The 22,919-nt window shown below is 36.0% G+C and overlaps 1 protein-coding gene across 1 annotated transcript in view; it reads left to right on the top strand.

Annotated features, from left to right (window-relative positions):
* CDH12 (cadherin 12) overlaps positions 1–22,919 on the top strand; it is a 986,307-nt gene that overhangs the window by 734,831 nt on the left and 228,557 nt on the right. The window contains exon 3 of the mRNA XM_078066589.1: positions 3,042–3,458. Coding sequence (XP_077922715.1) covers positions 3,228–3,458 — 231 coding nt within the window. The 5' untranslated portion in view covers positions 3,042–3,227. The remainder of the gene's footprint in view (positions 1–3,041; positions 3,459–22,919) is intronic.

Genomic DNA, 22,919 nt, shown 5'->3' with positions numbered 1-22,919 from the left:
GTGAATCATTAATGTGCTGAGGAATTAGCTTATGAAACAACATACTTTTCATGTTATAATCACGTTCTTCTCTACTTACCAATCATTTACAACCAATCCCCTCACGTTAGACACACATTCGAGTGTAAGAGAAGGGGAATGATGTCCATAGATCAGAATTTCTGAAAGATTACTCTAGTAGCGGATCAAATCTCAGAATTTGGACACCTTTAACACCAAAGGGGAAAGGGTAGCTGGAACCAGACTGGTGGCAGCGATGATGAATATACCCAGATGTCCAATATCGAAAATCCCTAATGTAAAATTGAAAAGACACTTCCTTAAAGACATAACCTTAGGTGTCAATGCTCTCTAAACTCTGAGTTTTGATACTTCACGTTCCCAGAAAAGTGGAGGAGGAAATTTTCACCGAATAAGAAAGCAAAAATACAACCTAATTACATATACTAGACTAGGTTTGGGAAGTCCGAGTTCCTGCCATCCATCTCTTCTATTCATGTTTATCTCCCCAGCTGCTCTACATTTGCCTGGGCCAGGATTGCCGTGGGTATGGGAAGAAGCATGGAAGAAGCGGAAAGGTTAAGAAATTAGAACACTTTGAATGTTGGCGTTAGTGATTTAAACTTGAGAACAGATGAGGAAGATACATGCACTCTGCCTACACAGGCTTATTGAAAATAGTGGCAAATATTCTCTGACCTCTTAAAATGTATTGTCACATAGACATGACACGTTCATGTTAGATACTTGGATTTGAATGTTAAGAATAAGTTATTTAAGTAGAAACCACAGTTCGTGATTTAAACTCTTGTTTAAATCAGTGCTGTCCAATAAAAAATAATGCAAACCACAAATGTGAGCTGCATATATAATTTTAATTTTCCAGTAAACACAATAAAAAGGAAAAAAAATAGGTGAAGTTCATTTTTATACTTATTCAGCCTAATATATCCAAAATATTATCATGTCAACAACAAATGAATATAGAAATTGAGATATTCTATATTCTTCTTATTTTGGTATTAATTCTTTGAAATTTGGTATATAAGTTAAAAATCTCAAATCACCACATTTCAACTAAATAGCCACATATGGCTAGTGGTTACCATATGGGACAATAGAGGTTAACTTGTTATGAACATTATTTTGCCAGAATGAAAAGCCACAATTAAATATATGCCTACTTATATTTTTGTCAGCATTTAACGGTCTCATCCCTTCACACAATAGAAAAAATATCATATCCTGTTTTATTTCTTTTTTGGGGAGTATTCTTATAGAATGCTTTCAGAGTATAACTTTTGGATATTTCCCATCTCATATCTTATTTCAAGCATGATTCCCACATTAAATGTTTAAATTTGAATATTTGTGAGGAACGCATTATAATTTTTGTAATGTTTTATATGACTGGAGGAGCGCTGAACTGCATCGTAGCTGACGAGTTGACAAGATGCCATGTTTCATAGATGTTTAATTAAACATATATTGATTTTGATTTTAGTTCCCTTGTTTTGGAAGCATTATATACAATTTCTGGCCTCCAACATTTTTGGCTCTTGAGAAATTCCAATTTTAGGCTGTAGGCATCAAGCCCTGAGTGCCAAATGCACAAAACTGTGCTGGAGCTCGAGGCACATGCTTCCCGTGCCTGCTCACAGAGGATGGGTTGTTCTTGTTCCTTTAGTTCTCAGTGCAATTGTCACTTAAAACTGACTTTTGCTAACTTAGGTTGTGCCATCAGGGATAGTCTGTCTGTTTGGCCTTCTTTTTTTTTTTTTTTATCCACAGCATTGGTAAATTTGGTCTCATTTATGTATTTGTTTTTTATATTAAAATTTTTTTTTTAAAGATTGTATTTATTTATTTGACAGAGAGAGAGTGAGAGAACACAAGCTGAGGGAGTAGCAGAGGGAGAGGGAGAAGCAGACTCCCCACTGAGCAGGCAGCCCCACGCGGGGCTCCATCCCAGGACCCTGGGCTCATGACCTGAGCCGAAGGCAGACACTTAACTGACTGAGCCACCCAGGCGCCCCTGTATTTGTTTTTTAAATTTGTTTTCTGTTTCTGATTTAAGAGAGTCAAGGATTGTGTATATTTTCTTATATACTGTATAATAAAGGACTTTGTAGACACTCAATAAACCTTAGGTAAGTGAAGGAAACAAAAACAGAATTGCTTGTTGTAAGGAAGAGTTCAAAACTCACTTTACCTAAATGCAGAATAGAGGTTGTCAATCTGGTAGGGATCCAAGGTTGCTCTAAGCTGCATATTTGAGACAAAATAATTCCCATGTATCCAGGCTAGAGAAGCAATTATTTTTAAGTTAAAGCTTATAAAGCCTTATAAAACCATGTGACATTTTATCAGTCATTTATATTTCAGTAATTTCATTGACTTAAATTTACTAATTTATCTTGTTCTTTCCTGGATGGACTGATTCTTTCTATTTTCTAATTTTAGGGTTTTTTGTTTTCTGTTTTTCTTAAATTTTTTCTTTTTCTTATTCTCTAAATGTGTGATTCTCAATCTTGGCATATTTTGCTTCTTCCAGGAAATGTTTGGCAATGCCTGGAGAAATTTTTGATTGTCACAATTGGGAGTAGGGGACGATGGTACTGTCACTTACTGAACAGAGGAAAGAAATGTGGCTAAAAGTCAAATGCACAGAATAGCTCCCCAGTAACAACTGTTCAACCCCAAATGTCAAAAGGTGACATTGTGAAACCCTCCTCTAACCTAGTTCACGTTAAAAATAGTGATCTGTATTTTATCCTTAAAATGATTATTAAATTGAGAAAAAATTGCTTCTGTTTATGATACGCCTTTTGCTTCATCGTAAATAAAGCTTTTTTCAAGTCTGTAGAAAACTTAGTTTATCCAAATTTGCAGGGTGCATAGCAGTGACCATTTAGCAATGCAAGTCTTTTCCAGGCTTTCCTTTTTATTTCTTTAAATGTTGGCAGACACAATGAGAGTTTTGATGACTACCATCAAGTCATTCTGTCGATTTAATGTATCTTTGTTAATCTGTTTTATAGGTCCCTTTAGATGGAATGTAATACAGCGGAAGCCTTTTCATCAAAAGGATTAATGCCTGCATTATCATTTCTGCAATAAAACAGAAAGTTAAGTGGTGGAGGCCACAGACACCTCAAACCTGGATTCCACAATTCTACATTAAGTGCTGGAGTTTTTATTACTCTGCCATTGGAAAGCCTTTGCCAATGCTTACAAGGAACTGTTTATCCCTGCTTCTCTGGGTCCTGTTTGATGGAGGTCTCCTAATACCCCTTCAACCACAGCCACAACAGACTTTAGCCACAGAACCAACAGAAAATGTTATCCACCTGCCAGGGCGCCGATCACATTTCCAACGAGTTAAACGTGGCTGGGTATGGAATCAATTTTTTGTGCTGGAGGAATACATGGGCTCCGAGCCTCAGTACGTTGGAAAGGTAATGGCGTTTCTTTTGACAACCACTTAATAGCAAGGGGGATTATGAATTGTGTATTGTGTATGGATGTTTTGCACAGGAGTTGAACAAACCAGTGACTAGAACACTGGGATTGAAACCCGAGAGACCTGGTTTCTCTTCCTGACTCAGTGGCCCGGGTAAGCTTTGGAACATCATTTAATCACTCTTGACCTCAAATTTCCCTGGTTATTTTAATGAAATTAATATATATTTTGTTCCTATTTTTTTTAATTTTAAGATTCTTTGCTAAAGACAAAAAGTTAAAATATTAAATGTCATTAAAAATGTTGTAGCACATTATTGCTCACAGACGTTCTGGAACTGTTTACCAAGAAGACAGAGAAAAAATCCCCAGGCATAAATATTCTAAGCTGCTGTTGATATCCTTGAATGACAAGGATGTCTTCCTTTCCCTGCCCCTTAAAAACATGACATACCATTTGAAATGTGGTTTTGAAATATTTGATGTGGCTTGCTTATACTTTATAAATTATTTATTTATTATATGTTTTGCAAGCTATTTATGAAGCTATTTATGACCAAAGTTATAAGTGTTGAAACCCAAGTACATACACCTCAATCTTCAACACAGCATGTCATTTTTAATTCTTATTGTTAGTTTATTGAAATTTAATTTTTTTCACAAAATAATTGATGGTAACTCTTCATTTCAGCACATTTATGCTTTACTGCTATTTTCCTCACATAAAATTTTTGACACATGTATAGAATGGATATAACTTATCATTGCCACCAAATTATTTTTTTCCCAGAAAAAAATGAATATTTTATTTTGTTAGTTAACTGTCTTTAAATCTTCTAAAAGATTTTGCCGTGGTTTTAATAAAAACATATATGCTTGAAAACAAAACAAAACAAAAATATATGCTTGAAGAGAGTTTAGAATATATCCAAAGACAGAAATAGAGAACTATAGTAGGAGGAGTCCTAGGAAGCTGATCTAGAAGATTGTATTTATTGCACATTAATGTCCTCAGAGTTCTCTGGAAGCCTAAACTAATGAGAAATATGACGAGTCTTAAGATTCCAATGGTAGGTCAAAGGAAACAAATCCATTCAAGATTTAAATTCCTTGCACTATATTTTTAGAATTTACCTTTTAGAAATGTGTTTAAAGACTATTGCATAATACAGTGGAAAAGGTCTTCAAATAGAACCTTTGTTAAAAATGAACACATAGCCAAGGTTTCCCTGAGGTATATGGGGCCCCAGACAAATGTTTTCTGTGGGATATCTATCTCTATATAAAATTTGAGTCATGCCAAGTCAGTCTTTGCGTACTATTCTGGCAGTCCAATTTTTGTGATTTTGTAAAAAATACACAATATCATTAGGAGAGGCAATCTCCTTGACAGACCGCCTACGAGGAATCAGGACCTGGTCATGGGGCCCTGGGACAACTCCATAGGTATTAGTCCTGGAGCTCCCCAGGGTATCTGATAAAGCCAAAATTAAGTAGGAAGTCAGAGGGTGCCTTCAAGGGGAGAAATGGATACAGTCCAGCCCATGGCAACCCACCAGATGGCATTACTGCCCACAAATAGACCTGGAAAAAAGAAGGGTCTCAGAAAATTTTGAGGAAAGCACTCTAAAACATGGAAATTCCCGATGTTAGTGTACATTGCTTTTGCTTATATGATTCCTCCATATGATTGTGAAATATAATTTTTATGGTGAGATAATTTCATGTTGTTCTGGTACACTTGTTTTTTATGAATTAATGTAATATAGGGATCAAGTTCTGAAATCTTAAGACAAATGGATGGGTAGCATAGCTCTAAAATTCTGCCTCATGGGTATTAATATTCTCAGCTCTGCTTATGATGGAAACTAGACATCACATTGAGGTTCCTGGCAAGTGTATAATGAGAAAGTATACTCTCTGGTTTTGATTGAAGCAGATTCATAACCTTTAGTTGCCTGAATCTGAAGTGAGAAGATTGTTTGTTGAAAAATTAATGAAACTGACTTTTATTCTATCTTAGATAGAGTAGCATTTCACCTAGGAATTGCATATCCAAATTTTGTTTGATACTCTGGAATCATACCTTTGTAATTACTACTATAGAATAGAATTCATCCAATTCATTTCAAAGATGAATTAGTATTTATATGTAGATTTTAAAGGAGTAGATCTAAGATCTATTATTAAATGAAAACGACATTATTTTCAGTCATACATATGTAATGTGTGCTGAAAACCTGTGGCTCTCCCATAATGCATGTTCCTAATGCAAATGAAACAATAGTAGCCACGGTTTCCTTTCCACATGGAAACTAATTAAAGTTTAATTAAGTTTGTCTTGGTGCGTCTAGATGTGGGAATAGTAATATGATAACATCGGGACTAATTCAAGTTACTATATGTATGTGTGTAAACATATATAAATATATTTACGCTTCTGCTCTTTTTAGAAAGACATCGAGACAGTTTGCAGAAAAATAAAATATTATAAATAATATAGAATTCAAGGCTAAGGAAGAAGGAAAATGAAAAAGTGCCAAGCATAGCGGTCATAGTGGATTAGTTAAATACATAGTGGGTTAGTAAAATAAAACTAAACTACTATAATTGAGCTTCAAATTTAATTTTATGGTTTTTTACAGCACCAGCATCTATGGGAAACATTAATTTGTACAGTTCCTATTACTGAAAGTTCCACTTATTGAGAAGAAATTTCTATGTCCCTAGCTGCAAATCTAAAAGAATTTATACATGTGGAAATGTATAGTAAGGATCTTGATCGTCTTAGATATCAATGTTGACATTCTTGCAAGAAAGACCACACTGTGGCGTTGCTTATAATGAATATTACTTTATTTTATATACAAAGAAATCATAAGGGTGTCCAGAGATAAAGCCAATAATTCCCTCAAATAGACATTTTGGATTTACGACAATATCTGGATAAGTGTAAGATGCATAGTAACACAGAAATTAATTTGATCAGCAAAAATTTTAATTCAGATGCTGTAAGTTGCTCATAGTTCCCACTAAAAACAAAAACAAAACAAAAAACCCCCTTATTAAAGACATGCACACATACACACAATGTACACAACACATACTCGCAGAGTAAGCTGGATGCTTTCACCAACATATATAACTGGGTGCCTGTGTCTGGGTAGTACTACGTTATATCATAGCCTCAAAGCTGTGCATCAAGAAAATGCTGCCCAATTATCCTCAAAGAATAATTTAGGAAATTGAGTTATCATTTTGGATGATCTTTCTTAGCAGTAATTCTTAAATTTAAGATGTTTAAAATGGCAAAAAGATTAAAAAATGAAATATATTTAAACCCTAATTCTGGAGGCACCTGTTCATTCAACATATTTTTTTTTATTGAGTGCATTACAATTTGAGAAAGTGTTAAGCCGGGGGTGCCTGGGTGGCTCAGTCATTAAGCGTCTGCCTTCGGCTCAGGTCATGATCCCAGGGTCCTGGGATCGAGCCCCGCATCGGGCTCCCTGCTCGGCGGGAAGCCTGCTTCTCCCTCTCGCACTCCCCCGCTTGTGTTCCCTCTCTCGCTGTCTCTCTCTCTGTCAAATAAATAAATAAAATCTTTAAAAAAAAAAAGAAAAAAAAAAAAGAAAGTGTTAAGCCTGGTAAGGATCAATCTAGTTATGAAGGTCCCTAGATTACAATTATAATCGGTAAGCTTTACTTAGTGCTTACTTTGGGCACTGTTTTAATTGCTTTGTATTCATAAAATTATGTAATCCTCAAAACAGCACTATGAAGAAGATTTCTAGTAGTCCCATTTCACATACCAGGAAACTGAGACACAGAAGAGTCAGGTAACTGGCCCGGGGCCCAACAGGCAGTAAATGCTGAAACTAGGATTTTAAGTCAGGAAGTTTAGCCCCATTGCACCAGAAAATACCACAGTTTGTTATCTTATAAGGATATTAAGAGCTAGCAATCATTTCAATACTCTGTTGAAAGTACTGTAAAGGAGATCCTATTAGGGATTGTGGAGACAAAGTCAAGTCTTTGACTATGTCCAGAAGATGAAGCAGTTTAAGAAAGCCTTCAAGGATGAGGGAGCACCTGAGATGCATCGTGAAGGATGACTCCATCTTTCTCAGAAGAGAGAGTCTGAGGGAAAGTTTTATAAGCACTGAGGCTTGAAAATTCAAGGTGAGGCTTAGATAACCATATTTCAATATAGTCAGAGAATGTGAAGCCAACCATTTAGGGTAGGTAAATACAGAGAGTATTAGCAAGTCTCAATTCTGATACCAAGATCAGTATTATTTTATTTATTTATTTATTTATTTATTTATTTATTTATTTATAAATTGAGGTATAGTTGACATACAACATTATATTAGTTTCAGGTGTACAACATAATGATTCAATATTTGTATACATTACAAGATGATCACCACAATTAGTCTAGTTAACATCTGTCACCATACATCATTACAAATTTTTTTCTTGTAGTTAGGACTTTCAAGATTTACTCTCTTAGGGGCACCTGGTGGCTCAGTTGGTTAAGTGTCTGACTCTTGGTTTCGGCTCAGGTCATGATCTCAGGGTCCTGGGATGGAGCCCTTCATCGGGCTCTGTGCTTAGCGCAGAGTCTGCTGGAGATTCTCTCTCTCTCTCTCCCTCTCCCTCTGCTCCTCCCCATGCTCGCTCTCTCTCTCTAAAATAAGTAAATAAGATTTTTTTTTAAAGATTTTATTTATTTATTTGACAGAGAGAGAGAGACAGAAAGAGAGAGCAAGAGAGTGCAAGCAGGGGGAGCTGCAGAGCGAGAGGGAGAAGCCGACTCTCCACCGAGCAGGGAGCCCGATGCAGGGCTTGATTCCAGGACCCTGGGATCATGACCTGAGCTGAAGGCAGACACTTAACCGATGGAGTCACCAAGGCGCCCCAGTAAATAAAATTTTTAAAAAAGATTTACTCTCTTAGCAACTTTCAAATATTCAGTAGAGTATTATTAACCGTAGCCCCATGTTGTATATTACAGTATTATTTGTTCTTAAAGGTGTCATAATCCACAAAGATGTCTTGGTTGAGGATTCACATGGACAGAGTTGCAGTTGTCGAATGAGTATTCAGAGTGCCATTTAAAAGACTCATTGGAGGTGGGGGGACGGGCATGTAGATAGGGAGAACATATAGGAGAAGGTTACAATAGGCTTGTCAGGAAGTAATGAAGAGAATGGGATATTAGAGTTGAAAATTTGAAAGATAGACATATTATAAAATATTTCAAGATCTGTCAGTCATGGGAATATAAAGGATGAGACAAAACATTAGTGGATAATAGCATGTAGAGAATGTAGGAGTGGGAGTAGTAAATTAAGTGACTCAGATTTCTGACTTTGTTTTCCTGGTATCCGATATATTTCTGGGACTAGAGTAAGAAACAAAATGATCACACTCAGACATTATACATCCATAGTTACTTTTATTTTATTTTGTTAAAGATTTATTTATTTGAGAGAGAGAGAAAGCAGGGGGAGGGGCAGAAGGAGAGGGAGAGAGAGAGAACCCTCAAGACTCTGTGCTGAGCGCGGAGCGCAACGCAGGGTTCACTCCCGGGGTCCTGCAATCATGACCTGAGCTGAAATCAAGAGCCGGCCACTTAACCAACTGAGCCACCCTGGCAGCCCTCCTTCGATGTACCCAGGTGAATTATCTCACAGATATTTAGATATGTTAATCTAGAGTTCACAAAAGAAGCCTATGTTAGAGATGCAGACATAGGAGTGAATGGTATACAGCTAATAGTCAAAATCACACAAATGGGTAACACACTCCAGGAGAAATTGCAGAGAAGGTATGTGAACCCTGACTTTTAACTGAAAAGCAAGTGAAGTAGACTTAGGTAGATCTATTTAATAAGAAGCAAAACACAAATATTAAATAGTGCAATGGAAAATAAACTGAAAGTTTTGGGAGTAAGAAATGAAATTCAGGGGTCAAATTAAATAATGACTGAAAAAGCCTCTTCTGGTTTTGTCAATGAGCCAGAGGTGACCTTTGTCAAAATAGTTTAAAGATTTTCTTTACACCTTAAACAAAGATGAAAGGAATGGGTACAGCCAATAGATTTCAAAAGTATAGTTGAAAGACATTGATCTATGCCCTATTTATATGCCTGGTTTGATCTGATTGGCATCCTGTTAGTTAGGGTTGTCCAGATAAACAAAAGAAACAGGATATGTGTGTGTATGTGTAATTGCTATGCAAAAGCATATGCATGTGTATGTATATGTATACATATATGTATGGAGAGTCAAAGAGAGAGAGAATTTTATTTTAAGGAATTGCTCCCCCACGATTGTGGAGATTCAAGTCCAAAATCTGCAGGGCAGGCCAACAAGCTAGGGATTCAGGGAAGAGTTGCAGATATAAATCAAGGCAATGGCAATAGAATTTCTTTTCTTTTCTTTTTTTTGTAATTATAGGTAGAATTTGGTTTTGGATTAGTAAAATAAATAATAAGAAAAAAAAGAAGAGATAGCATGATAGTTTATTAACTATTAATTAAAATAGATCTAATTGCATTGCAAAAATAATTTGTCTCTCTAGAATTTCTTCTAAACTAATACAATATTTAAAAATAAAGTAGCTAACACAATACTAGGATGATATTTTGATTCATGTATATAACCCTCTGCACCCAATAAAAGTGTAAATTATATTACAAAGTTATACTAACACATTTAAAATGCATTTTCTTGGCTTGACATTTTATCTATCTATCATCTATCTGGCTCATGAGTCATGTAGTTGTTTCGTTTGTTTGTTTTGTTTTGTCATGCAGCTTTTTTGAGAAGCCTATTTTCATGGTGCAATTTACTCCTAAAATTTGAGCTTTTGATATCAGAGTAATTCTTGTTCATTTGAGAGTCAGTGTTCATAATATCAACCCAATCTTTATACAAAATCGAATGCATCCTCTTGACTCTGGCCTCACTTACTCACCTGAGAACCTTGCAGTGTATTCAAGTACTCTAATTCAAGATCTTGTTTCTAATCCATTCTGCTGTCAAATGGCTTAACCTTGATGCTAATCAAATCATCATTAGCTACCTGCTCATTCTGTAGCAATAAAAAACAAACAGAAGGAGCCATTCTCGCTCTTTTTTAAAGCCTTTTTAGGTAAACCTGATATTTTATTGCCCACTTGGTTCTTAAACACATCTCTAGTTTTATAGTTTCTCTCAAAATATGAAGCTGTGTTTGAAATAGTCATCTTGGATATGATTAGATAGCTATACATTAAAGAGGAAAACGGACATGGAATCTGAACAAATAAATAACACAATATAATAACGTTCTTATCAAACAGTTAATGCCCATTGTATGTCAGTTCTTCTCTCTCCTTTACAATTTATTTCTTGCTTCTAGCATACTAGTTGTTCATAATAGCTGTCCCATAAAGGTTTAATGTGTTTACTTTAATTGAATTGGCAGGACCTTGAATGAAATTCAACTATCTTTAAATCAATATATGCATCCTTAAAAACAGCATTTCAAAAATAGCATGAACAGCATGAAGATTTGAGACTCACTGTTGTTGTTTTTTCTCCTTTTTTCTTTCTTCTGCTTCTCTTCTCCCCCTACTCCTGCTGCTGTCTTTCCACCTTCCCTCCAACTATCTTTCCATCCTTCTGTTTCTTCAAAGCATTTCTTTGTATTCTATGTGGATGTTGCCTGATACAGTAACTTAAAAGCTAGGATAAAGAGTTAGGAGAATTTGATTCTAATTCCAGTTCTTTTAATAATGATCCACATGAAACTACTTAAGCACATGTGTGTCCATTCATATGACTAATAATGTAGTGTTACATCACATACCCAGATTATATTTTCATCAGAAAGATCTTAAATGCATTTGTCACAAACTTTACAATACAGTTAATTGTGGGTGCATGTGTGTATATATGCACATATGTTTAGACATTTTCTTCCTATAAAATACTAGCTGGATTCTTTGGGAAACAGGGCTCTCTGTGGCTAACATTGATGAACCCCTACAACTTGTATATTGTAGCAGGTGGTAAGACCTAGGACCCAATGTAATGATTGGAGAAGTACCTGGAAAGGCCACCCATATGAACAGGTAACAGAAAAAGAGGGACTGCAGAGTGATCTGAATGATAAAGATTTCGAATTTAATGTTCTCCTCTTCTAACAATATTGACTTTGTGAATATATGTCACAGTTATGTCACTCAAACATACGCTTGAAATATAAATGGATTATTTTGGTACACTTTTAACATAATATATGTGTATGTGAGAATCATTCCTCTTTCTTAACTCTGAAAAAGGTGAAACCACTAACATAAAAATACCATCTCTATATATTTCATTGTTCATGAGGTACCACATAATTCATTTCTACTGACATTTAGTCAATATAAATAACATATGAAATGACTATGATTGGGCGCCTGGGTGGCTCAGTTGGTTAGGCGACTGCCTTTGGCTCAGGTCATGGTCCCGGAGTCCTGGGATCGAGCCCCACATCGGGATCCCGGCTCAGCGGGGAGCCTGCTTCTCCCTCTGACCCTCTCCCCTCTCATGCTGTCTCTCTCTCTCTCTCTCTCTCAAATAAATAAATAAATAAAATCTTTAAAAAAAAAAAGAAATTACTATGATAAAAGCATATCTTTTCTACTCCTGAATTTCCCATAGAGATTGCATAAAGGAGATTTTCTATAGAGCTTATATCAGTGCAACACTTTAGAGTAGACTTTTAATGCATACTCACACTCATTAAAGCATGCTTTTGTTTCTTGTTATTGTTTTATGTCAACCATCAAGAACTGTTAGTCTTGAGATGCCTGGGTGGCTCAGTTGGTTAGGCGTCTGCCTTCGCCTCAGGTCATGATCCCAGTGTCCTGGGATCGAGCCCCGCATCGGGCTCCTTGCTCAGCGGGGAGCCTGCTTCTCCCTCTGTCTGCTGTTCCCCCTGCTTATGCTCCCTCTCTCTGATAAGTAAATAAATAACATCTTAAAAAAAAAAAAAGAAAAAAAAAGAACTGTTAGTCTCCCACAGTTTCATGGATGTTAGAAGAGAACTTGAGATGACTGGGTCAGAGACAAGGGACATTATTGCTCCCAGCACAGCAAGCAGCATGAGCATCTGCATAATTGACTCAGTTCCCATTGCCCCATGTACCATATGGGCAAAAAGAGACCCAGATGGATGCCAGCACATTCAGCCGGTTGCATTTATAGAGAGGAAGCCTGATAATGCCTGCCCTTTGTTTGGGAGGGAGACATTACCTATGTTTTACTGGGTAGTAAGCATGTCTGTCCTTTACTTTGGAAGAAGACACTATCTCAACTTTTCAAAGTTATTTGCTATATATACATTCTTGAAAACATAGTCTTGAAAAAAAGGACATTTAGTGCTTTCTGTGCAAGACCTGCAGGGTTGTGAGAGACGATGAAGAAGTGTCTCCCAATGCTTATAGGGCGTTGCCTTACTAAGGTGACACCATGTAATGTGGTGACATAGTAAAGTTAGAAACAATTTAAAATACTTACGCAAACTATTGAATTGCTTTTCCAGTAGTCAAATGATGGCTTCTTCTCTCTCTCCCTCTCTTTTTCTCAAGCAACTTAAAAAAAAAAAAACAAAAAAAACATTCCTCTCAGAGCATGTATTCTCTTTCATTCTGAATCTGGACTTAGAATTATAAATATAACGGAGGGTGGAACTCAAGTCTAATTCGGGCTCTTAGTGATGTTAATCTCACAAATTAACTATCTTCTCAGTAAGTATAACCTTTGCAGTGTACCTACGTATTTTTCTTACCTAGATGTTAGGAGATAACTTATTTTTCAGCCGTTGTTATGAATAATTGTTTGGGAGATAGCCTCATAATTATACTGATAGTCTCACTCCTTGATTAAAATGCCTGAATAACATTTTCCATTACAAACTGATTTATTATGATAAAAAGTGGAGAGTTATATAGAATTAAATTTCTCTATATTTGACAAAGTATTCAGTGCTACTGAATTTTGAAATGACCAGAGATTTATAGGATGTTATGGCATTTTACGCCATTTATTATAAAGAATTTGAGATTGTAATTCATAATGTTGTTTTCAAAGTGCTGGGCATTAAAAGAAGACAATGGTATTTTCCCATGATATATAAAAGGCTCTAAATACAGCTTTCTGTTGAGTAGACTTAGACAATAAACAAGGAATTGTTAGTATGGAAAGATGGAATTTCAGTTGTATTGACCATGTCAGTTACTGTGTTAACTTTTGAGGCCATCCCCAAAGGACAAGTATTGTAGCTTTTAAAAGCAAAATCAGGGGCGCCTGGGTCGCTCAGTCATTAAGCATCTGCCTTCGGCTCAGGTCATGATCTCAGGGTCCTGGAATCAAGCCCCGCATCGGGCTCCCTGCTCAGCGGAGAGCCTGCTTCTACCTCTCCTACTCCCTCTTCTTGTGTTCCCTCTCTTGCTGTGTTTCTCTCTGTCAAATAAATAAATAAAATCTTAAAAAAAAAAAAAAAAGCAAAATCAATTAATTAGTCAATAACAATAATAATAATAATAAATTAATAGACAAGGAAAAGTGTACTTTGAAAATAAAGCCAGATAATAAGAAAGGATTCAAAACCAACCCTCCAATAATTTTTTTCTTTGATTAAAATATTTTGAGCATCAAATAGGGAAATATTTAAAATATTTTTATTATCCACTACATGATTATGAAAAAAAAAATAATTTCTATGCCCAACATGGGGCTCAAACTCACAACCCCAAGATCAAGAATCTCGTGCTCCAGAGACTGAGCCACGCAGGCCCCCGATAACATTTTTTCTTTGTTTCACAACTGTCTACAAATTAGAACAGTGAATGTTTTCCTTAAAGCTACAGTTGCCTTCATGTAGTGCCACTGCATTCACTTAACTGGAAACACACAGAGTGTTTGTGCAAGCCTCCAGGTGTCCAGCATAGTAATTTTATGTAAATTTTTAAATTGTGCATTTCATGGAAGAAATCTAGATTTCATATTTTAGAATGCCAATGTTTAAATGAAAAGTTTAGAAGTGTTAGTTATGACATATACTTTTATCAATATGTGCAAACATGGACTCATTAATTTGTTGAGAATATTTCTAGTTTTTGCCTCCACTGATTAGATTGTTCTGTAACATACAATCTTTGATTAAGTATCAAACTTTAGTTATTATATGAGGCATTGAATATATTTAAGAAATAATTATCTAATTTTTATTATTCAATCTGTTTTGAAGGATAGTCTTATTTGTATTTCCAAGGTGATGTCTTTATTAATGACTATGAATACATACTACTAAGTGAAATTTTTTGGAACAATGATCAAGAGTAGCTATTAAATTAATAATTACGTAACTGAGTAGGGAAATATTCCAGTTCAATTAAGTAAAATAATAGCTTACGGAAAAATAATTATGTATGCTCTCAATACATGATGCTTCCTGGGTGAGAATTTTGAAGAACAAAGAAGATATAGATAAATGGATAAGAGCTGGGATTGTGAGAATTTTAGATAAGTAAAATGTGAGCTAGGACCGGGTGAATATTGTCAGGAGTAAAAATTAAAGGTTTCAGTATGCTCCCCTTAAGTACCAGGTTTCAAAAATCCAGACCTACAAAATCTGGTGATTCTTACTTGCTATTTTGAGACTATAAGAAAACAAGTCTCCATGTACCAATTGACTGGGATTTCTAGTCCTTTCCATGTGACTTGCACATGTCATGAGTCAGTATCCCATGCAGCTGCTTCTGCAGGGAGTGATGGGCAGGCTGCAACAATGTCTTCATCCCAGGACAAACTGGCCTTGCAAAACAGGTCTCTGCTGACTCTCTAAGGCCAAGGTTTCTCCACATGATGCAAAGCAATAATCCACTTGGATTTAGGGTTATGCCTGATGTCAAAGTAAAATTATTAATAGCACCCATATTTATTTTCAAAAGTGTTCTTGTTGGATGACAAATTATATGGCTACCTTAGTGTGTATATCATTTAGAAAACTGCCTGGGCCTCAGAGGCTCTGACCACATTGTTAGGGCTCTACGAAATCACACACATACACACAGCTATTTTGCCCGGGGCATGCCCATTGCAGTTGATTGGCAGAACGTCTAGAATCGGCTGCATTCTAGGCCTAAAATAATATCATTGTCCCTACTATTGGTTTTGACACAGAATTTTCCTGGTCATTATGGTGATTTTTCTCTTAGGGGCACCTTTATTCTTATGACCATTTGGGCTTGATCAAGGACTCTTCAGACCCTGGGCTTACTTAATCACATTAATAGCCACCACGTTACTGCCAGAAAATTATTCTGTTTTTTTTTTTTTTTTTCTTTTTTATGAACTCTCAGATGAAATAGGTAACTAGAAGAAAAGTTCAATCTAATTTTAACAATCATTATCGGCTAAGACTTGGGCAGACCCTGCCAAACCAAAATGTCTTGTTAGAAAACTTTGCCCTCACATCAGTGAAGTTCTGTACTTCATATCTGCATAACTGAAGTACACCATGCTATTTGTTCTTTCTAGAACTAAGAAAAAGTTTGGTCTAAAGCTAAATCCTAGTCTTCTTCTGGGAAAGCAGAAACTAATTTGAAAGTTTCTAGTTGAAATTTTTCTAGCTAAAGTATATGAAAATCAAAACCCTGCCAGGTACCTACTAATAGTATGGTGGGAGATAATTTAACTATAAGTCTGCATGCTCCTCGAGCTCTATGAATTATCTCCAACTTTTATAGAATTTGAGTCAATGAAGGTGGAATAAGATAATAGAATGGAGATGGCAATTCTAGAAAAGTTTTTTGAAAGAGTAGGATTTCTGGTGTTTAGTGCAAGAGACCTATATTAGAGCTCTGAGGTAAAGTACAAAGGAAGACTAAAAAGTGTCCTTGACCAAGGTGGATCGTTTTTGCAAAAACCACATTATGATAGATGAGCACGACTGAGTAAAGGACAAGAATTTTTAAAATAACAAGTTTAAGTCCTCCAAGTTCTAGCCCAGTTTGATTACCCTGATACTCTTGGAAACTACTCCAGCTTCTGAGAAATGACACAATAGCAGTGGAAGGTTATTCTTACCAGCTATAAAATAATAATTTTGGTGTTAAAGAGATAGGGACTGGAGTGCCTGGGTGGTGCAATTGGTTGAGCGACCCACATTTGGTTTCAGCTCAGGTTGTGATCTCACGGTCCTGGGATTGAGCCTTGTGTGGGGCTCCGCACTCAGCACAGAGTCTGCTTGAGATTCTCTCTCCCTCTCCCACTAATGTTTTATCTATCTAAAATAAAACAAATAAATATTTAAAGAAAAAAGAGATAAGAACATAGGCATTGGAGACTATGGCTTTGGTTCAAGGCTTAGGAATGATAAGAATGGATACATTTGAGAACTCATGAGGTAGGGGATAACAGAGTCAATGTAGGAGGTGAGATATAATATTAACAAGAATTGCACTATTGTTTAATATTTTCTAATTTCTATGTGGAAAGTATTCAGGAGTTATTCATCATCAGTTCTCTCTGTACACCCAAGAGGGGAGTACTGTTGTTTTCTGCATATTAAGAATAAGAAAGTAGAAGCGAAGGTCAGTCATTTGTCACAGGTAACATAAAATTGGAGAACTGGGGTCCAAAAGTAGATCACCCTGACTATGAAGCCAGAATAATAGTCACTGTGGTAGAGGGAAGGTGTGCCTGCCTGTTAAACATTTGACATTTGACAGTGCTTAAAATGCTTTCTGACACATAAAGCGTGTTAACATAGAGTAAAGCAAGCTCCCAAATGAAACAAGGCTGTTGGTGAAAAGCTCTGGGAAGGCACATAGCATAACACATATTATTCATTCTCCTGATGTCACTTTCAAGGAGATAAAGAGATGCTGTTGAATGGGCTGTAACTTAAGACATATGTTAATTCAGTCCCCGAAGAAGGACATCGCAATTACTCAATTATTGGATAAAGAACAGCTAAGGGAGTTTATGTTTCAGTAGAAATGAAGAGCTTTGGAGCAAGCCTTATAAGGCACCACTCATTTTTTTCTAGATGAATCAGAAATGCAGAGTAGTACTTCAGATGTCCTTCTTCATTTATCCGGGATGATTTTTTTTTTTTTTTTAATAAGAGAGATTCTCCTATTTCTTAAATGAAAAACAAACTAAAAATATAATCATTAAATAAATAAATGTATTAGAGATAAGAAAACCTTCAGATATCCATTTTAAAATGATGCAAGTGTAAAACATTTTGCTACGTAATTTTTTTTTTAATTAATTAATTTATTTATTTCACAGAGAGAGACACAGCGAGAGAGGGAACACAAGCAGGGGGAGTGGGAGAGGGAGAAGCAGGCTTCCTGCGGAGCAGGGAGCCCGATGCGGGGCTCGATTCCCAGGACCCTGGGATCATGACCTGAGCCGAAGGCAGACGCTCAACGACTGAGCCACCCAGGCGCCCCGGCTACGTAAATTTTATATGGCAAAATATACAATGATATATTTCTAAGAGGTTTTGAGCTCTGTTTTGAATAGTCCCCTGGTTGGAACTTATGTTGTTAATTTGTTATTTTTATTTTTATTTTTTGCTTATTTATGTGATAGAGTGCTTAAAAACTAATTCTCATGCTCCAACAAATTTAAGATAGATTTAACAAATGTAATAAATGTTTATTAAAGATTCCACAAAGCTTGACAAGGAAAGTGATGTGGAAAACACCAAACATACATACCATTTGTCAAAACAAGTTCTGAATACAATTTATTGGTTGTTAAGGAAAAACAAATCTTGTGAATCAAAACAAAATCAGTAAAATTTGTTATTTTCTTGTCTCCTTAGAAAGCAACGTGGTGAAACAGGCAAGCAAAAATATTGCTTCAATGTCTGTACACACACACACACACACACACACACACACACACACGTCAAAATTAAATTTCAGGTCTGCCCCTCTACACAACTGGTTATGTGTCTTTGTGAATGGAAGGAAGACCAGGGGGAGGCAGGGTGGGCTGTCACAGGTGAACAATTCCCAAGAAAATATTCACAAACACTGGCTGAAAGCAGAAGATAATCACACACAGTTTTCGGTTGCCAGTTATGTTTATTGAAGTGAAACCAATGAATTGTAAAATAAAACAAAACTCCTATTCCTTCATTGTTGTGAGGATATGTGGGAATGATGTAGCAGAAATATACTTTAAACCAGATGATGGCAGATGAAGAAAATCAAAGAAAAATAAAATTTAATAGATAGCATTGTTGATTTTTACTTGTGCTTTGCCTGTGCAGAGTGAAGTGCTGAGGACGCTTCACGCATCACTTCCTTGACTCCTCACAAGATTTTTAACCACAGGGTTATAAAATGTATGAAGCTGTGACCCACGTGTTTAAATCCCAGGGCAGAATTGCAGTTAAAAGAAAATATTCGATGTGATAAGAGAAATTTCATAGTATTCAAATCCTTTACTTTCTGTTCCTGGAAACAATTAATGAAATGCATAAGCCCCTAAAGTAATATTCTTTTAAAAGTCTTACAAGTTTCTCTCTAAAATCGTCTATGTGCTTCGCCCAAAATAGCTCTTTTCAAACCACACCCTTCCCAATCTCTGAGAAATGTTTTCCAGCTCTTGTTCTCGTCCACTATTTCCTCTCACCCTCTTTTTGTCTGATTAGGCATCACAAATACCCAAGAAATGGTTTCCTAATTCAAGGTCAAACATAAAGGTCAAAGGAAGAGAAATGAGTGAAGTGATCTAGACCCGCATTATCTTTGTAGGGTAATAGAGGAAAAGATTAGAAGCTCTTTTACTGTAATAATTTATACCTTGTCACGTGTGTATTATTATTACAGAGATGACAAAACAACACAGAGAAATGATGTAGGTAGCCAAGGTACACTGCTCTTGTAAGTGGAGTAGAGTAGCCAGGGATAAGCCCCTGTCTCTTTGAAATTAGCCACGTTGATTTGGTCTATTTAACAACAACAACAAGAAAGTTGATGTAGAATCATCTATGTCTTCCCAATTGTATATTCTTTATAGTATACTATGTATAGTGATATTGGATAATTATTTATAGAACAAAAAATACTGTATTTCATTAAAAATGGAACTCAATAAGTTTTTTTTTTTTATTTTTAAAAGATTATTGCTTAAAATCTAGATGAGTTTCTCCTTGAATTGACTTTGTCATAGTAAAAAAAAAAAAAAATAGTAACTACAGGCTTAATTATTAAGTGTATCCTATGTAAGAAGCTCAGAATTAGAGAGTTCAAATAATACCATGAGAGGGGCAGTGGGAAGGACCCTCTTCAGGTGGATCAATCTTCCGGAGGAGTCATTCATGTCTCTGCCCAATAGATGTCAGATTTTATTTGATCTCTTCTTTACCTAAAGCAAGAGTTATGTAGGGTGTATCACCATTATGTGGAGTAACTGTTACAAGAATAAGAAAAGAAGTCTCTCCGATTCCTGCCTGACAGAGCATGGGTAGGTCTTGGGTTAGGCTATGGGCATCTACATTTTTAACAAAAAACCCTCATGAATCAGATTTAGATGTCTACGATAATCATACTTTGAGAAACTATGCCGTAGAGTTCAGTAAGAACAGTGGTGATAAAATTATCTCTTACATGTTAATTTTAAGATCAGTGCACATGGGGCAGATTGAGGATCTCACAATATTTGTTGGTCTGATGGTTGAACTCTCAGCAGGGAATTTTAGTTTCCAAATTGTCAGCTTTTTCAGAAATTCTCCAAGGAAACAAAGTATTGAGAACAGACTGTAATTTCCTCAGTTGCTCATTATGTACTAGGGAAAAGAGTTTGCAATTGTCACAGTAATCCAATACCAAGTTAATTCCAGGCATGTGCAGCTTAAAAGGGTGATAATTGGATAGCAGATGAACTGATATAGTAAGTAGAAAATGCATGTAACGGTTGCTGAGGAGTGTTTAACTGCTGAGATGTACAATAGAAAATTTAACTCAATCTTTCTATTAGAAAATCGCAACACCGCTAGTCAGTAAATTACTAAATTTGTGTAATTTATCTAAGCAAATATGTGTCAATCTGCATTGTATGTCAGGTTGTATGTTGGACATACCATAAGAGGTTCACACTCAAACATATTTGAAATTATTTAAGAACAATACTAAATGTTGAAAATTATTATACGAACCTAGGTTACAGATGTGAGCGGTTACAGAAATGAGTGGTTAATTCTAAGACAGTGGTGAGGTGGACAAGGGAGTTGGGAAGGTAAGTTAAGAGGGAGAGGTTATACAAAACCCAGGGTAGCTTTATATATAGGTAATAACGTACCTTAATTTTTAGTAATAGGAACTCAGTATTTAAATCAACCTGTGAGGGAGCTGAACTTGGGCAAGGAAGGAGGAGGACTCAGAAATACTACTGGGTGACATGATTTGGTGTGTAGTGGTGCAATGAAATAAAGCTCAATCGATAGAAATAATTTTTAAAAAATCATTTTGCAGGAGTTCCTAAATTCTGGGCCCCAGGCTTGTGTGGGTAATAGATATGGGCCACTAATCCTCAGCATATGTATATATCAACTCCAGCATATGTATGTATCAATACCAGCCAGAGATACTTAATTCATAAATTTACTAAACCAACCTAAGAATTTGTTGACAATGATTGAATCTATACTCTGTAATGAGAATTATATGCAAATTACTGTAGAGTTAATTCAAGCATAAATAAAAGCAACAAACTATAAATTGTATACTTCATGATGTATAACTCATAAATAATGGAAAAATATTTTAGTTTCTGCTTAGAATATGAATAGATTTATCTTTCTCCTAGATATGCAGATTTTCATTGTTGCATAGACGACTGGTACCACAATTCTATGCTGGGTTGGCATTTCCTTTTTTCATGGTCCTTACTGTTATTTGCAGAATGTTCCTACCAATTCTGCCTGAAAGTGGTTCTGAAACTTTTATCAATACTTTCTATAACGGCGTTTTATTTTATTTGTTTGTTTTTTATGCTCTGCAAAATTTGGGCTAGCTCTTTGCCATGTTAACCTAAATGCTTCATATGGTAATATGGGCATACTCTCTTTCCTTCATTCTACCCTCATATCTCCCTTCTATTTCTTCCTGTCTCTCCCTCTCTTTCTCTCCCTCCCTCCCTTTCTTCTTCCATCCCTCCCTACCTCCTACCCCTTCAATTCCATATCTTAGGCATTCAATGTTTTCCCTCTTTGGCTTTGTTGTTCTCCCTGATCAATAGATTATTCCTTTACCAAGAAAAATTATGACTAGATTTTATTTTATTTATTATTTTAAAGATTTTAATTTTTTATTTGACAGAGAGAGAGAGAGCAGCAGAGGGAGAGGGAGAAGCAGGCTTCCCGCTGAGCAGGGAGCCCGATGTGGGGCTAGATCCCAGGACCCTGGGATCATGACCTTAGCCAAAGGCAAACGCTTAACTGACTGAGCCACCCAGGCACCCATGCCAAACTTTAAACTAAAAACACATTTCCTATTACAGTGGCACCATTATAATCTTCATATGTATTAGTATCTTTTTAGTGTCAAATGTCCAGTATGTAACTCAAATCCCTCCCAAAAGAGGAATTTGTTGTGCCCAAACCATGATCATCAGTAATCTCTTGACTTCTTTTTGAGTCTTCACCTCTACTTGTCCTGATTTTGTGTTGTTTTGTTTTGTTTTTATAATACATAACTTCATTCTGTTAGATCTTGTGTCTCTACAAATTGAAAATAATAAACACAGTCAGTTCATCATATATTTATCTTTACAGCCTTATGATGAAAGAGGAAAGTGATGCCTTCCTTGCCAGATCTAGGTTCTCTCTCATACCTGATGCATGGCCAATGTGTGTCCAGGGAGAATGGGATGCAATAATTTATCTAGCCTATGCCATATGATTACCCATGAAAACAAGGGCATCCCAACTAGCAACCCTCCCCAGAATGATATTTATAGAGAGGGGCAAATTTGAAGTCTCTCAGAGGAATGAGGATGATATGGATGAACTCTAAAACAAAATATCCATTATATGCTACAACATTTTTTATCAAACTAGTAATAGGTCAGAGGCATTCAGTGTGACTACTTCATACACATTTATCCTGTCATCAGTAAAAAGAGAAAATGCTAGAAGGATATTGAGTTGTTAAAATATGAATGAGATGATGAGAATAATTTTAGATACGTTGGGTTGGAGATGATGACCCATTAGAAGTTCAGTGTATTAATTGGACTTTGGAGTTTGGTCAGACTTAGAGATATGCATTTGGAAATCAACAGCGCAGTGGGGGCAGTTAAAAACTGTAGTAGACACAAACATCTGCAAATGGCAGAGATTCAGCTTTGAATCTCTTTTACCTGACTGAGTTCTTGACACAA

The sequence above is a fragment of the Halichoerus grypus genome, chromosome 2 (genome assembly GCF_964656455.1).
Source record: "Halichoerus grypus chromosome 2, mHalGry1.hap1.1, whole genome shotgun sequence".
In the NCBI taxonomy this organism is placed as follows: Eukaryota; Metazoa; Chordata; class Mammalia; order Carnivora; family Phocidae; genus Halichoerus; species Halichoerus grypus.
Note: the sequence above shows the minus strand (reverse complement) of the source record. Positions and strands in the feature narration are given on the sequence as shown.